This window comes from Pogoniulus pusillus, chromosome 6 (assembly GCF_015220805.1).
Source record: "Pogoniulus pusillus isolate bPogPus1 chromosome 6, bPogPus1.pri, whole genome shotgun sequence".
Lineage (NCBI taxonomy): Eukaryota > Metazoa > Chordata > Aves > Piciformes > Lybiidae > Pogoniulus > Pogoniulus pusillus.
In genome coordinates this window covers 13,755,601-13,771,716 of record NC_087269.1, presented here as the reverse complement: position 1 = coordinate 13,771,716, position 16,116 = coordinate 13,755,601, and the positions used below count along the sequence as shown (strand labels likewise).

At 44.0% G+C, this 16,116-nt stretch overlaps 1 protein-coding gene across 4 annotated transcripts in view; it reads left to right on the top strand.

Moving 5' to 3' along the window:
- WBP1L (WW domain binding protein 1 like) overlaps positions 1-16,116 on the top strand; it is a 73,975-nt gene that overhangs the window by 47,236 nt on the left and 10,623 nt on the right. For 3 of the 4 annotated variants that reach the window (XM_064144478.1, XM_064144479.1, XM_064144480.1), the window contains one exon: positions 7,681-7,783. The exons of the other annotated variant lie outside the window; for it this stretch is intronic. In XM_064144478.1, the coding sequence (XP_064000548.1) occupies positions 7,681-7,783 (103 nt within the window). The remainder of the gene's footprint in view (positions 1-7,680; positions 7,784-16,116) is intronic. 4 annotated transcript variants of the gene reach the window in all.

The following is a 16,116-nucleotide window of genomic DNA, read 5'->3' as shown; positions in this document are numbered from 1 at the left end:
CATATTAATTTCCTAGAAGCATCTATCTTTTATGTGAGAGAGCTGAAACTACAGCTAGGAAGCTTCTAGGAAGGCTTAAAAGGGGTAAACACTTTCACGTGGTGCTTAAAATGTGAATGTGCAGCTCTTGGAGTCTGAAAGTGAAACTTGTGTCAAACAAAAATGAAACCAGCTCATATCAAAATGCATCAGTGTCCACAGTCTGTGAAAAGACAGTGCTCCTTTAAAGCTTGTTGGAGTATTTCTGCATGATAAATGGATGCCACAAACAGATTTGTTCCTCAGATAAAGGTTAATAAAACCTTGGAGATGCTGCATTCGCTGGGGGTGAAGATGCATCTGCTGTGACTGATTAATCATGGTGATTTAAATGTAATGCTCCTGATGCTGGCATTAGCAATGCAATAAATGTTGTGGATTAGAATTCCCATTTTAGAGCTCTTTATTGTGCCTGGGACAGCTTAAAGGCATCATTCATCGCTGACTTTTGGGTGTTTGCACTTAGCACTTTTCTTTTTCTTTCTGCATTCAGCAAACTAAAATTTGTAGCGAGTGTCTTAAGAAGAAATGTCCAGAGCTGATTTATTTCCTGGCCTCAGCTGTCTGTTGTAAGGCAGGCTTACAGGAATTTATCCCCTGTCATGCTGGCAGGGGCTGGCACCCAAGGTTCCAGTAACTCTCAGCAGTCAAAGCTGGTTCATCTTTACCAATCTTACATGCTTTTGTAAAACCGAACCTACTAAAGGCATGGCACTTGCTCAGATGGTGAGTTTTTACTTTTCTGTTCCAAAGGACTAACAGGATATCAGGATAGGGTGGACAACTTAAGCCTTCAGTGTACAATCAACCAGGTGGACATCAGTGCTTAGCTGCCCTGGTAATACAGGGTTGCCCTGTGGTTGTGTCTGTCCTTGCTGCTACTTTCTTTTTTTGAAAGGATCTGGTGGTTTTTTTTTTTAAGGTGAATTTTGGTTAGAAACTGGAAGGCTGCTGGCAAACTAGGAATCCTGTGTCAATATTTGACATTCCAGACTAATATTTTCAGTAGCAGCTTTCACTTAGCTGAATCTCCTTCCTGACAGAGATGCTCGTGTTCTTTGGAAGCTTTGTGTTTGCAGATGTGAGTTTGAGTAAAAGCCTACTGGTAATTCATAAATAGTGAGTATCAAATACAGTTTATCCTGCTGATTGTTTCTGACATGTAATATACTGGCAGTTGCTACCACTCTATTACATAAATAGTATGTATGGTTCAAATAGTGACTGTAAGTTAACTCAAGATACATATTTTTAGTACTCTTTTCCCTAAGATTTTGTGACTTGCTTATATCTATCCTGCTTTGTTGTTATGGGTGTGGCTAGGTACTGAAAGCAAGGGACTGCTGCCTGTGAATAATGAGATCAGTGAAATAACTAGGTCAGGATTTTTTTAATCACTAAATAGATGCTTATTGCAAAGTCCCCTGTAAGAGCTGTGAAATCAGAATGCCTGGAGCAGTCATATTGAGCAGTTGGATTGAGCCTCAGTCCTGTTAAAACCAGTAGCATCTTGCCCTCCAGCAGATGCCAGTTCAGCAGTCTCTCTTTGTCCTGCTGCTGGGCTTTTTGCTGTCCTGCTATTTGTAAGCCTGTTACTCAGTTCCTTACTCACCCCATCGTTCTGTTACTAATCCCCATCTCTTCCTGTTTAAAAGCTGTACCAAGGGTTCATACAGCGTTAGAAAGGTCTAACAAACTGCCTGTCTTGGGAGACAGGAAAGGGATATAACCTGTCGTCAGTGAATGCAAGTCACATCTCAAAGTGTTTTCCACGGGGTCTGGGTATTACCAAGGTTAGAATGAATAGATGCTCTGGCAGGTCGAATGACACACAGAGGCCATATAAATGCAAGGTGCTCATACTTGGGGTGATAAAGCCTGAATTTCTGTGGGAATGAGGGGCAGAGCAAAAAGCTAAAATGCTTATTATATCTCTGTGATATCAGCTATTGCTCGGTTTGGTTACCTGGTTAATGCCAGCTGAGACATCATCTTCTGTAGGTGGTTCATTGCCAACTGTGCAGTTCTGAGCGTGGGCTGTGGTATTTGTTGCTGCAGTTGCACATATTAATTTTCAGCTTGGAAAATAGCCACACCGGCCTGGAATTTGCCTTATGATCATCTTTCTCCTTTTTGATATGGCAACAATGTTCCCAGGTTAACTGCTGACTTTTGAGGGCAAAAAACTGTGCCTTCATCCTTTTGTTGTAGTGGTACTCCACTGTGAGTCATTCTCATTGTCCTTCATTTCCTACATTGGCTTCAGATGCAATAAATCTTTACAGATTTACAGGTATTAAACCCCACCATTTAGTACTGAAAACCTTTACAAAGTAGGATAAGGAAGTCTGGTTCCACTCTTTCTTGCAGCAAGAGGTGACTCAGGCAACCTACAAAAGTCCATGGATGCCTTTGCCTTGATCATATCCCAGACTCTGACCTTTATTTTGTCATGTAAATCTCCAGCAAAGGCCCAACAGTAAATGGGAAGGTGAAGAAAGTAATTGGTTTCTTTTCCCTGGCACTAGAGATAGTCTTTGCTATAGCTTCAGGTGTGACAATTTATGACATTGCCTTGAGTTCTCTTATACTGACCACTGCTGGATATTATAAGGACTATATGTCAGAGTCCTTAGCAACAAAAGTGTGCTGCTGTCAGAGTTACCAGCATGGTTGTGGGATTACCACAAATGCCAAATACCAGCAAGAAAATAAGTAAAAAAACCCAACAAAGTTGCTTTGTAAAATTTGTAACAAATGAAAACTAATCCAGGATGCCACATCTGAAACAGGAAGACACTCTCCAATGCATTAGGATAAGGTCTTCCCAGTTGGTTTCATGAGAAAGAGCCTGGACCATAGCTAACAAATGGCCTCTATTGTACTGGATGGAGAGAGAGCACAGAGTTAAGGCCTGCAGAGCATTCTCCTGAGAGCTCCCAGCTTTGGAGTGTGCGTTAGGGATCCAGTGATTTCGGTTCCTCAGACCCCTGTCATCTCTTAGGTTGGCAGCAAGGAGACAGTGATGTACACGCAGCCTAGAGTACGTGCTGCTTTACAGGACAGAGCCAGTGCCTTGAAATTAGCTTTGCAGGTGGGAGATAAGGATGACATGTTCAGGCTTCTGAGTTGTGAAACAGGAATATTGGACTTGAAGACTCTTTGAGGGCAGATCAGCATGGATGCTGCTGAGTAATCCTGTCTGGTGTCTACAGCTGGCTGAACAAAAGCTGGTGAGAAAGGATATGCCTGCCTAGACAACAACAAAATGAGAATGTCCTTCAGCAGGGAAGACTGCGCTGGAATATGACAGCCACTGACTGCTGGGGGGAAAAGTGCTTCAAGGAGGAAACACTCCTCTTTGTTCTCATAAGTTACCTAAAGACCTAACTCTGTAGTACTTCAGTAAAAACTCCGTGCTGCTAAAACTGATAAAACATATCATTGCAAGCGCTAATTGCAACATAAACTAGAAACAAAGGCAGGGCAATAAGATGCAAGTGCTCCAACTTTCCTTTCATGAGGGTTTTTTTTTTCTGCCCATAAATACTTCTCTTTCCAGTCTCGTGCCTCCTTCACTCTTGTTGGTGTGTAAAAGTAAATGATGTGTTTTCATGGCACAAATACTTGTGATGGTGTTCCAGGAGATGTTTTGACTATGGGTAAATATATTGCTGATACGTCTTTAAGTAGTTAGTTTGGCAACATATGACACAGGGAATGAGTGGGAGAAATAGGTAGCTCTGGTGGTATGAAAAGCACAGGCTGGGATTTAATTAGAGATTTAAGACTGATCAGAATGCTTGGTGGCAGGCAGAAGTTTCCTAACAAAAAACGTCAGAGTCTGTGTCATGACCTGTACTGATGGCAGTGTATTACCTCTTCCTTGGCTTGCAAAAAAAGTGCAAGAAACTGTACTGTGCAAGAAACTGAGCTGCAAGGCTCAGCTTTTCACAGAAACGAGTTTTAAGTGGAAAGAGGAAAGTAGTCTGAAGCACTTGATCCAAAGGAGACACCTGTAACGTGTCCCAAAACAGTGCTCTCCTTGTGCTGGAATCTGCCTTGTAGAATGTTTCCAAAGGTTTGTTGCCTTTCCATTTTATCTCTTTCCCTGTGCCAGGTTGAGTAACCCAACACTGGAGGTAGCTATGCTCTGAGCAGGGGTTGGCCCACGTGACCTGCTGGGATCCTTTCCAAACTAAATTATTTCTTGATTCTGTGAAACTGTTTGGAAACAAGGGTGACAGTTCTGGGCATGACACGTGGCACTGAGTCTGACCGCTCTGTGTGCCCAGAAAGCCATTGGTGATGGGGTTGGCAGCGAGCTGCAGAAAGGCTCCAAGAGGAGCTGCTTGGACTTGGAGGAGCATGGCTGGTGGCCAACACTGGAAGGACTTTAAAACCCTGGACTTTCTGAACTGTGGGAGCTGAAAGCCAACTGTGAGGTTATTCAAAGGTACAAACACTCATTAGCAAGGAAGCTGATTTCTTTTGGTCAGTGTGTAAAGAAGCTCTGGAGAGTAAGATTTCAACTCTAAATGGAAAGGCAGCATGTTGCTTGAGACTTCCTCTCTGTGAGCAGGCAGGAACCACCTGCAGAATACCAACCTAGCTGCTGAGGATCTTCTATTTAACATATACACCCATCCCCGTATACACTTGTTTGCCTGCATGGAAGCATGGCATTGTGGAAAGGTTATTTCAAGTATAATAAGGCTGGCAAGAAAAGAGTCAGAAAGTTCAAATAAAAGGATAATGTGCTGAAAGTCTATGTACAGGACTGCTACAAGTTCTTGAGTGGAAAAAATAAAGTCATGTTGAAGCTGTCCTAGGTTGCTGCTGCCAAAAGACAGCAGTGTGCTCCTTATTGCTACTCTTTGAAGCAGACAACACTGGACAAAGCAAACTTCTGGAGCGTCAACACGGGTGCTCAAGAACAGATCAGTGTTACAGGGCAGAGGAGTTCCTGCAGTGGCAATGTGGGGCTCTGTTCTTTCACCAGCTCCATGTGATTAATTTGCTGGTTCACCGAGTCACATTGATCTTCATGTGTCACAAAGGCAGGCCTCAGCTGGTGACTTTCTGGCTTGTGCATTATCATGAACAGGACTGCAATTTTGCAACAGGATCTTAATTTCTCAATTCTGTTGATGTGAGAGCCAAAATCTGTGCTGTTGGTCAGTTACATTAACTCTGTAAGGCCAACAAAAATGAGAAAAAGCATGAAAAAAGTACTACTAAGAGGAGACAAAAGAGTGTATCTGTCCTGTGTTTAGTTCTTTTGATGAGTATAATTACAATTTTTGGAATGAAGAGCATGTCTGAAGCAGAAGATGGTATGTTAATGTCTCCTAAAGGCTGCTGCAATTAGATATGGAAAAGACCTCCTTGCCTTGTAGGAAAATGTTGTTCCTACTGTTGGCATGCAACATTTCAAGACAAGAATAAGAAATGTTTGCTTTAGTAAAGCAGTTGGACTGGTCTGTCCAGCAAAATGTTGTTCTCTTCCTGGAAACAGGAGGCAGGTACTCTCCAGCCTGTTGCCTCTGAGCTTTCAGGAGCTGGGCCACTGGTGCTTTTTAGAGCCTTTTGTAGAAATTGTACCTGTGGAAGGAGGGGAAGCAGTGTTTCATGTGCTGAGTTGTGCTTGCTGAATTGTGCCCTCAGATGATCAGAAAAGTAGTTGTGACTTTTTAGGAGGGAGGTGTGAGGTGGGGGTGATCTTTTCTGTTGAACCTTAGGTGCTAGGAGGTTGATCTGGTTTTACAGAATCACAAAGTCACAGAATGTCAGGGGCTGGCAGGGACCTCAAAAGATCATCCAGTCCAACCCCTCTGCTAGAGTAGGATCACTTATGCCAGATCACACAGGAATGTGTCCAGGTGAGTTTCGAATATCTCCAGAGAGGGAAGCTCCACAATTCCTCCTCATGTTTACGTGAAACTTCCTATGCCTCAACTTCCCATTCACCCTTGTCCTGTCATTGAGCATCTCCAAGCAGAGCCTGGCTCCATCCTCCTGGCATTCACCCTTTACATATTTATAAATATGAATGAGGTCACTTCTCAGTCTCTTCTTCTCCAAGCTAAAGAGCCCCAGCTCCTTCAGTCTGCTTGTAAGACAGATGTTCCACTCCTTTAATTGTCTTTGTGGCTTTGTGCTGGACTCAGCAGTTCTATGTCCTTCTTGAATGGGGAGGCTCAGAACTGGACACAGTTTTAGAAGGTGTAGTGTTGCTGGAATATGGATGCTCAGGTGAGAAACCCACAGGCCCAGTGTTTGGGGGATGCAGCTCTGACTGGGGTGCTATGTGGTAGGGGAGTGCTGGTGCCCACTCAGATGCCCAAGTAGACTGCCTCCTTAAGACATTAGTACAGGATGTCTCTGCATTGACACTGCTGCCTTACTTCACTTTTCCAGTGAGGTGGCCCATCACTGGAAATGAACTTTGGATTTTGCACGTGGTGACTTTGTAGAGACTTGTCAGAAGTGTGGCTGTGGTGCACTCACATAAAACAGAGGAACAGTGGAGTTCAGCAAGTGCTGAGGTCTACCAATGTACATTCCTGTAGCCAGCTTCTTGAGCTCGCTGCTCTTCTTAGCTGGTTGGGTTTTGTTGGGCTTTTCTGTTTGTTGGTTGGTTGGTTGATTTTTGCAAGGTGGTACTTACAAAATGAGTCCTTTTAACACGTTTCAGTATAAACCTCCCTGTTTTCTTTGCCTTGTAATACATTCTAAGTGAAAGAAAGTAAAGAAGTCAGGCTCTGTTACAGATTTGTTTGCAACACCAATGGTTTATTAAGATCTGTTAGTTTCTTAAGAAATTCTGTAGTGTCTGCTAACTTCCAGGTTGCTCCAAAGCTTAGTAGAGGATGTACAGACCACAACCTGTAAAATGCTTCTATTTTCCTAACCCTCTCCCCACTGTGTTTTCAGACTATCAGGAAAACATGAACTTATGTTGGTGTCCCCAAACTGGGGACTGAGACCTCACATCCACTGTAGTCCTTTTCCATCTTAGTTGTCCTGAGGACCTGCTGGGTGATACAGTACAGCTGAATTGGCTCTGCTCCTGGACTACTTTGCTATTCCAGGAAGAAGTTTTGCAGGGATGCTGATCTTATATAATGCACATGACTAATTATGCAGGAATCATTTTAGATTGGAATCTCACAGGAACATGCTGTGATTATCATTTAGATCTAAACAAATCCAAGTGGTCTTCCCTTAAGTTATAATGCTCTGTTTATGAATGCATTTCCTCTACTTGGCATTCAGCCCCACAAGATGCAGCAATATTGTATACAACATGGAACAAATGACATCTTGCCTTTAAGGGAATGCTTGGCTCCCAAAATGTGGTCACTTCCAGTGGACAAGGAAAAGGGATGATGAGAAAGCAGTGCTGACTAGATGTTAAAGCAGAGTAACTCATTAATTTGGCGCTACAGAGTTTTCTTCTGAATGATCCTTTGTGGGTTTTGGTGATCTTTAGCTTCATTTTAACCTCTTTTATGTATTTTAGGGCTTCCCAAGACCATAACTTGTGACTTTTTAAATGCTTACAGACCATTGAATGAAAGATTGCGTTTACAGGAGATACTGGCAAAGCATCTTAAAAGTGTGTCTGTTTAATTTTAGGACAAGGAAACCTGCATGGGTGTCAACAATCAAAGTTACATATGTGAAACGGGCCACTGTTGTGGACAATCCCAGTGTTGCAACTACTACTATGAACTCTGGTGTAAGTCCTTCCATTTTGTATGGCTTCCCTTCCTAATCTGCATGGCTCTCATACCATACTACGTATCTGGCTTGTGGAGTTTTGTATGCAGCCCTTGTTATGCATTGCCACTGCATTTCACTGGAATTGACCTGATATGCAAGGGAGATGAGGTTGCTCCAAAGGGCACGGCCTGCTTTTTGAGGTCATCTTGCCACATTCTTGACTGGAGATCTGTTGAGGATTTTTCTCACTGATATGGCCAATACTAAATGTATTCAAAATAACCTTGTACGTGAGTGAGGAAACCATGCTTGAGGGAGAAATGCTGATGCACTCAGCACTCCAGTAGAGAATTAAAACAGCTACTTTCGTCTTGCTGGTTTGGGTCTTTGCAAGCACAGTGGTTTAATTCTGATGTACCTTTTCTAAGCTGTCCTTTCAAGGATCAGGAGTCAGGACATTTATCCTTTTCAGGACTCACTGTGTTTGGAGGAGAGCTCTTTACATGGAGAGGATCTTGGGCAACTGTGGTGGGCCAGCAGTAGCTGAATACTATGGGCCAAGAGGAATGTGCATTACCCAGTGCTACCTCTCTGATCTCCTCATTCCTGAAATCTGAGGTTTAGAAGTACCAATGTTTCTAGTGAGTGGCTGGGTGACTGTATCTCCTAAATCTCTTTAGTTGACAGCAGGCAGGTCAAGACAGGTCAGCAGAACTTGGATAAAGATATATGGAAAACTGGGAAGCTGAAAGGATAGGAAAGCAAGAAATGCTGTAGAGGCAAACTTTTAGAGTTTGTAATGCTCTAATGGTGTCTTCCTTTCTTGGGGAGGATTGAACATTGATGTTGAAATGCTGTTGTGATGCCAAAAACCTAGGCTGGGAGGACATCTGTGCTCAGAGAGTTTGGAAATGTGGAACACTAAACACTGTAACCCCACATTAGAGGCTGGAGGTATCAATGGTATCTTACAGCCTTTATGCAACTGTGCTACTTACTGAATCTCTTTGCTATGCTCACAGTTTCATTCTCTCGAAGTGTGTGTGTGGAAATGTATTATTCAGAAAAAGACTGTCACTTAACCTAGATCCAAGGACATGATGCTTCATCCTTTAGTCTAGAAACATGCTTTTACTTCTCAAATTAACCACTGAAGCATGGAGGACCTGGCTATAAACTAAACAGATCTGTAATAGACTTCTTCAAGACACGTCGTGCATCAGACTATAAGGCCTGGCTATGTCAATACTAATGGCAGGATATTAATGTGTTGCAGCAGACCTTTTTACCAGCTTTATTTTCAGAAGTCTCCAAACAGTTGAAGAAAAAATTCAGGACTGGGAAACAGATCTAGGAGGGGTCTCTGCTCTCCTGAGACCCCACCTGGAGTACTGTGTACAGTTCTGAAGCCCCCAACACAAGAAGGACATCAAACTGTTGGAGTGAGTCCAGAGGAGGGCCACGAAGATGATCAGAGGGCTGAAGCAGCTCTGCTATGAAGACAGGCTATGAGAGTTGGGGCTCTTCAGCCTGGAGCAGAGAAGGCTTCAAGGAGACCTTGTAATGGCCTTCCAGTATCTGAAGGGGACCTACAAGAAGGCTGGGGAGGGACTATTTACATGGTCTTGTCATGACAGGACAAGGAATAATGGATTTAAACTGGCAGAGGGGAGGTTCAAACTGGATGTTAGGAAGAAATTCTTTACAGTGAGGCTGGTGAAAGACTGGCATAGGTTGCCCAAGGAGGTTATGGGTGCTCCCTCCTTGGAAGTGTTCAAGGCTAGTTTGGATGAGGCCTTGAGTGACCTGTTCTAGTGAGACATGTCCCTGCCTATGGTGGGGAGTTGGAACTAGGTGATCTTAGAGATTGCTTCCAACCTCAACTGTTCTGTGATTTTAAGGACCCTAGCAGACTGAGGCACAGACATGAATACATGTCTGCCTTGGACTGCCTGGCTCAGATCATCACAGTCATCAGCAGAGATAGGACAGATGGTTGGAATTTGTTCAGATTATGTGGGGATGCCTGGACAAAGCAGAGTGGGGAAGGTCAGTCTCGGTTTTGGATTTCTGGGGATGGAAATGTAGAGGAGGATGCATGTGTGCAAGGGCTTACAGAGTCTGTGGCAAGCAGGATCTAAATTGAGCAACAGGATGGAGTACAGCTGCACACAGAAGTTTGTTTCACAGTCACCACATTTCTCCCACGGACATCTCAAAAGAGAGGCTTAACTGGTTTTCATAGAAACAATGCAGTCCAAACAATACCCCCCTGCCATTTTAATGGAATAATTTTACTCTTAACTGTCTTTGCACTCTCAGTATAGCACAGACTTCTGCATCATAAAAGATAAAACCAGTCTTTGTTAGAGAGAAGCAGAATATTTCAGGCTTCTAAGGCAAACATATAGGTTGTGCTGACATCATGGAATAAACATGTTAGTGTTGCACTGGTGGGTGATTCCTCAGATGGGATGAGTTTTTGTGCTGAAATTATAAGGAAGTTTTCCTGGTTCTAGTGGTTTGTGAGGACAATAAGTAGCTTGTGGCCACTTCCTAGTGAGGTTTCATACATGTTGATTGGCACTGGTAGAGGCTGCTCCCAACCAGCTTCCACCTCTCCAGTAGCTCCAAAACAGATTTTGAATTGAAGGACTTAAAACTCGTCTTCTGCTCTCTTGGGGTACCAAAAAGATTAGAGCAGGTTAACTCCATGTCTTCTGGTGAGCATTAATGTGTGGCTTGGTGCAGTCCCAAGCACTGATACAAGCTAGGGAGTGGCTGGCTTGAGGCCAGCCCTGGGGAGAGGGACTTAGGTGTGCTGGTGGACCAGAAGCTCACCATGAGCCAGCAGTGTACACTTGCAGCCCAGAAAGCCGACCAGATCCCAGACTGCAGCAAGAGAATTGCGGCCAGCAGTGCAAGGGAGGTGATTCTCCACTTCCACTCTAGTGAGACCCCACCTGGAGCACTGCGTCAAGTTCTGGAACCTCTATTAAATGAAAGATCTGAAGGTGCTGGAACATGTCCAGAGAAGGGCCACAAGGATGATCAGAGGCTGGAGCACCTCTCCTATGAAGACAGACCAAGAGAGTTGGAGCTGTTCAGTCTCAAGAAGAGAAGTGTCTGTGGAGAGCTTGTTGAGTCCTTCTAGTGTCCAAAGGAGGCCTCCAGGAAAGCTGATGAGGGACCTTTTAGGATGTCAGGTAGTGATAGGACTGGGGGAAACAGAGCAAAGCTAGAAGTGGGTAGATTCAGATTGGACATTGGGAAGAAATTCTTCACCATGAGGATGGTGAGATCCTGGAACAGGTTGCCCAGGGAGCTGGTGTTAGCCCTATTCCTGGAGGTCTTTAAGGCCAGTCTGAAAGTGAGTCTAGGCAACCTGATGTAATGTGAGGTGTCCCTGCCCATGGCAGAGGGGTTGCAAATGAATGATCCTTGAGGTCCCTTCTGGCTCTGACAGTTCTGTGATTCCCTGATTCCTGTGCTTTCCACATTGAAGAGAGCATCATGTGCCACACTGAGACGAGGGGAGTAATGCAAACGTGAGACCAGATCTTCTGTGCTTTCTGCAAATTCAGGCAAACATACAACATGATTTAAAGTTGGTTAATGTGTTCAGAGCTTGCTTTGCCATCCTGAGCATTAGAAAAAAGTTTCTGGGGTAGGAGGGAGGAGGCATAGGAGGAGCATCTCCTTTAAATGCAAACTGGTATTAAAGCACTTGCAATCACAGCTGTAGAATTTATCTGCAGCTTCAGGAGCTGTTGAATGTCTTTGCTAGGTATGTGTGGTGGGGTGCTCTTAAGACCTTCAAGGTACATAGCAGTGATAGTGTAGGTAAATAGTCTTACTATGGGCATGAATTGATGGTGTGGAAAGCAACAGCTTTACATGCTTGGGAATAGATTAGCTTTTAAAAAGTTAATAATAACTTCTGGTTAATGAACAGTTAACTCGGCAGTACCTTTTAGGTATGGCTTCATAGTTGGTCTGCATTTTGATTTTAACCATTGTATGCATGTACTGAAGCAGCTTTTGAGAAGTTATTTTTCAGACCTTCTCAGGCCACCAGTGGTTTTGTGTGCCCGAAAACAGACCTTCTTGCTAGTCCTGTTGAATTAAATCCTGGATTTACTTACTGTCATAGCTTTCTGGGGCAAGGAAGCAGAGGAGGGCTGCATTTGAAACGGGTAAGAAAACAAGGTTCTCTTTGCTGGACTTGCCTTCTGAAATGTGGTCCTGTCTTGTGGCCACTTGGAGTTTTCAACATTGAAAAAAAAAATCCCATTTAAGAATTTGAGAGAAGACAAAATTGTTTATCTTTCAAAATGGCTGATCTCAACATTTCTAGACAGCAAGTAAGGGTACAGTAATCCTAAACTGGTTCTTGAGGGCAGTGGAATAGGATGCAAAATCAAGGTACTGTTTTGTTAAGGGGTGGAGTGGAGGAATGGAGAACATGATATGCCAAGCAGGTGGACAGCCTGTGTTTAAAATTAGATAACAGCCTGGTTCAGATTCCCCACCCAGCTCTTACTTAAAAAAAGTGCCATGTTGCCAAGTAATAAAATTATATCCAGATTTTTATATATATATATCTATATCTAAGTCTAATGGACATGTAAAGGTCTAATTAGCTCTTAGCTTGAGGTTGGTAGCCAATAACATGACTTGGGTGCAAGGAAGCTGCAGTATGTCTTTTAGTTTTCTTGAAATAGATTCATAAGGAGTAAAAGGAAAGAAGACTTTGCTGTTGCATTTCCTCACACAGGGAAAGGTGTGTGTTTGAATAGAGCTTGATCTGGTTCAGCATTTTAGCCTAACAGCTTCTTTGGATTCCCCAGAGACCTCACGTTCCCCAAAGAGGAGATTGTGATCTTGGGAAAATGGCAGCAGCCACTGATTTCAGTTACTAAGAGTTTTTATTCAGGTCTGTTATGATATGATTGTTCTCCAGTATTGGTCTTTGTCCAGGCCTGATAGGTATCTTTTTTTGCTCACATGTTCCAAAAAAACCCCACATTTCAAAATACAGGAAAGACTGCAATCAAGGAATGCTGTTCTCACATTTTGCAGGTTGAGAATTAAGACCTTGATGTTCCAGATTTTCCTAAGTCTATAATGTGAACTGAAACCCAAATCCGGATCTCCTTACATCTGTCTCTGTGTCCTCTCCTTACCTGTTGAGTGCCAGCATGAATTTAGATGATTCCAGATGTTCTGAACACAGCAAGCAAAGTGTTTAATGTGGTGTGATTGGTAGAAGAATATCCTATGCTTCTAGGCAGGAATCATAGGATCAGCCAGGTTGGAAGAGACCTGTAAGACCATCCAGTCCTGGATGGTCCACCCTGCCCTGTCCAATCAACTAGACCATGGCACTAAGTGCCTCATGCAGTCTTTTTTTAAACACCCCCAGGGACGGTGCCTCCACCACCTCCTGGGCAGCCCATTCCAATGGCAAATCACTCTCTCTGGCAAGAACTTCCTCCTAACATCCAGCCTATATCTCTTCCAGCACAACTTGAGACTGTGTCCCCTTGTTCTGTTGCTGGTTGCCTGGCAGAAGAGACCAACCCCAGCCTGGGTACAGCCTCCCTTCAGGTAGTTGTAGACAGCAATGAGGTCACCCCTGAGCCTCCTCTTCTCCAGGCTGCGCACCCCCACCTCCCTCAGCCTCTCCTCACAGGGCTGTGTTCCAGGCCTCTCACCATCACGGAGCATGGAAATGGGCAGCTGGTCAATGAGTGCAGAAGATAGCTGTAGGATGTCATTTAAATACTGTACAACAAACCAGTCACCAGCACGGCACCTAGATACCCAGGTGTTGGATGTGCTACTTCTGCTTCATTTTGGCTGCTTTGGCAGTGATACTGAGCTCCTCTGTTTCTGAAAGAAAGAGACAAGCAAAACAAAAGATCTTGACTGCTTGGACCTTAGCAGAAGGGTTGTATAGGAAAAAATGTTCTGTTAGCAAGGAGCACAGTTGATGTTCTTGCTGATTTTGAACATTTTGCTCATTTCTGCACGCTTGCCCTTGGAATCTCTAGACAGCTATTTCCCCCAAAAAGCATGCTGCCAGAAAAATTTGGCAAGGGCCTGATTAGTTGCTAAAACTAAAGCAACTGCTGTTCCACGTACGTGTTCCAGGTCAGCTTTATAATAAACCACACCAGTCCTGTGTTTTTTCTTCCTCACCCCATGTTATCCTTCAGTGTAACCATGTCCTTTTTCAGGGGGTGATTTGCCCTGTTCCTTGCCTTTCACCCAGCCTCCTCCATGGTTGTACTTGCTTTCTCTTTCCTCACGTATCAAACTTCTCCTTTGGCTGCTGTTACTCCTCAGCTGGTGCTTCAGCAATAAACCTCCTATGTCAAAGCCTAGCTGAAAGCATAGAGCAAACAGATGTCACGACAATGCAGGGACTCATGAGGTATAGGGTCGCCAAGGAAGTTATTTTCTGACTTCCCTGCACATATTGTAGCCTAGTCCAGAGAGCAGAATTTTCTTAGGCTTGTTTTTGCGTGGCTCAGTAGAATTCACAAATCTAAAGGAGAAGGCAGGCTGTCTTGCATGGTGTGACTGTGCGTGTGACTTGCTTCTACCTGCTCTGAGTTAAATCAGCAAGGAAGAGGCAAGAGACCTCGATGGTGCTGTTTCACCCCCTGCCTTTTGTACCTCCAACCCTCACCAGTTATTCTGGTCTTTTAGTGTAGGCTGTTCTCAAGATCTTGTTTCCCCAGATGCTCTGGATGTGGTCTCAACTGGATGTTCCCCTCTGGTCTGTTAGACCACAGTTCAACATCTATTTTACCAACACAGATATCTTAGGAGGACTAAGTCACCTGGGATGCTGACTGGACTTAGAAATGTGTCTTCTGGAGCACAGGAACAATTGTCCTTCAAAGGCTCCCTCCTCAGAAGAGAGGCATTAAAACAGTGTCTGCAGATTTACTGCCTCCAGCTGACTCTCACTGAAAGATAAGCAAAGGATTTTTCTGACAGTCCTCTCTGCATACTGGACACTGCACTGGAAACCAGAAACCAGCTGCAGTTAAGGTCCATCTCGTTTAGTCTTGGAGCAAGCGAACAGGGTTTGTCTTTTTTGCCTTTGCCATTGTATCCTACAAACATTCAGTAACTTTTTCCTGCAGCACAGTCAGGCTGGCGCTGCGGTTCCACTGGTTTAAACTGACATAAAACTGTCACTGGAAGTCACAGTCTTTCTCTTGCTGCTGTTGTGTTTGGCAGATGAGTTTCAACCTGCTCTCATTCTCTCAAACCAGTTCAAACCACAGTTGCACACAATTTTGCGCTGGCATGGGAAGAGGTGGAAGAGGCAGCAGGAGGTATGGAAGAGACAGGCAGAAGAAGACCATGGCATTCACCAGCTTGTTTTTCTTCCTTACAGTGTTCATAGGCCTGTGGCCTGGATCCATTCTTGAGCAGCAATGTTGACTCAGATAGACTGATGTCTGAAGTGGAAGGAGACAATGCAGTCTCTGTGCCAAGGACATGATTAAACCCAAGTGCTTCCAGGTTGTGGCATCAGTTAAATCTCTCTCATATCTTTGATGACATTGGCCATGTGAAAGACATTTTTTTTCCAGCCACAGCTGGCTGAGGCTACCAGTGGGACATCGCTTTTTAGTCAATGAGGTTGTCCTACTTCTCCTTCTGTTCAGAACCAAATCTCACGGAGCCAAAGCTATTACCCAGATGCTTGTCAGGAGGACACAAAACCACTTTGCAGTATGTTTTGGCTTGCTTTTAGGGGAGTTCCTGCCAACAGAGTGATGGCATTTGTCCAGGTTTACCATAAACTGGAGGGCAGATTTCTCTGTTTCTACCCTTGGAACACTCCAGAAGATGTTTTTCCATTTTGCATAGGATGAAAGGAGCTAACCTCCAAGGGAATGCTCATGGCAACATTCCAGGCAGCAAATACAGTGCAGCATTGGACTGAACATTGCTCCCTCTTTTTTTTCATGAGTAGGGAATACTCTGGAGTTTTTATTCTTAAATTATTTTGTTCTTAATTATTCTTAAGTTTGAGCAAAACTATGGTCAGTGTCCCTGAAAGACATTCCTTGAAGCTATAAGCATGATGTGTTCTTTCACAGCTAGTAGAAAACACCTCTGGTGCATGACCATGTGATGAGGCTCCCTTTCCCAAGGCTGCTGTAAACTTAGCAGCCTTCTCTTTCTTCTGTATTTCTTCTGCTTGTGAGAGATGGCTTCCATGGGAGCTAATTCTGTGCCTGGGTCTTTCTGCAGCTCCTGTTCTGACTCTCTGAGCTTGGCGCTCATGTAGGGCTTTCAGCTCTGAGCCCGTCTGATGCT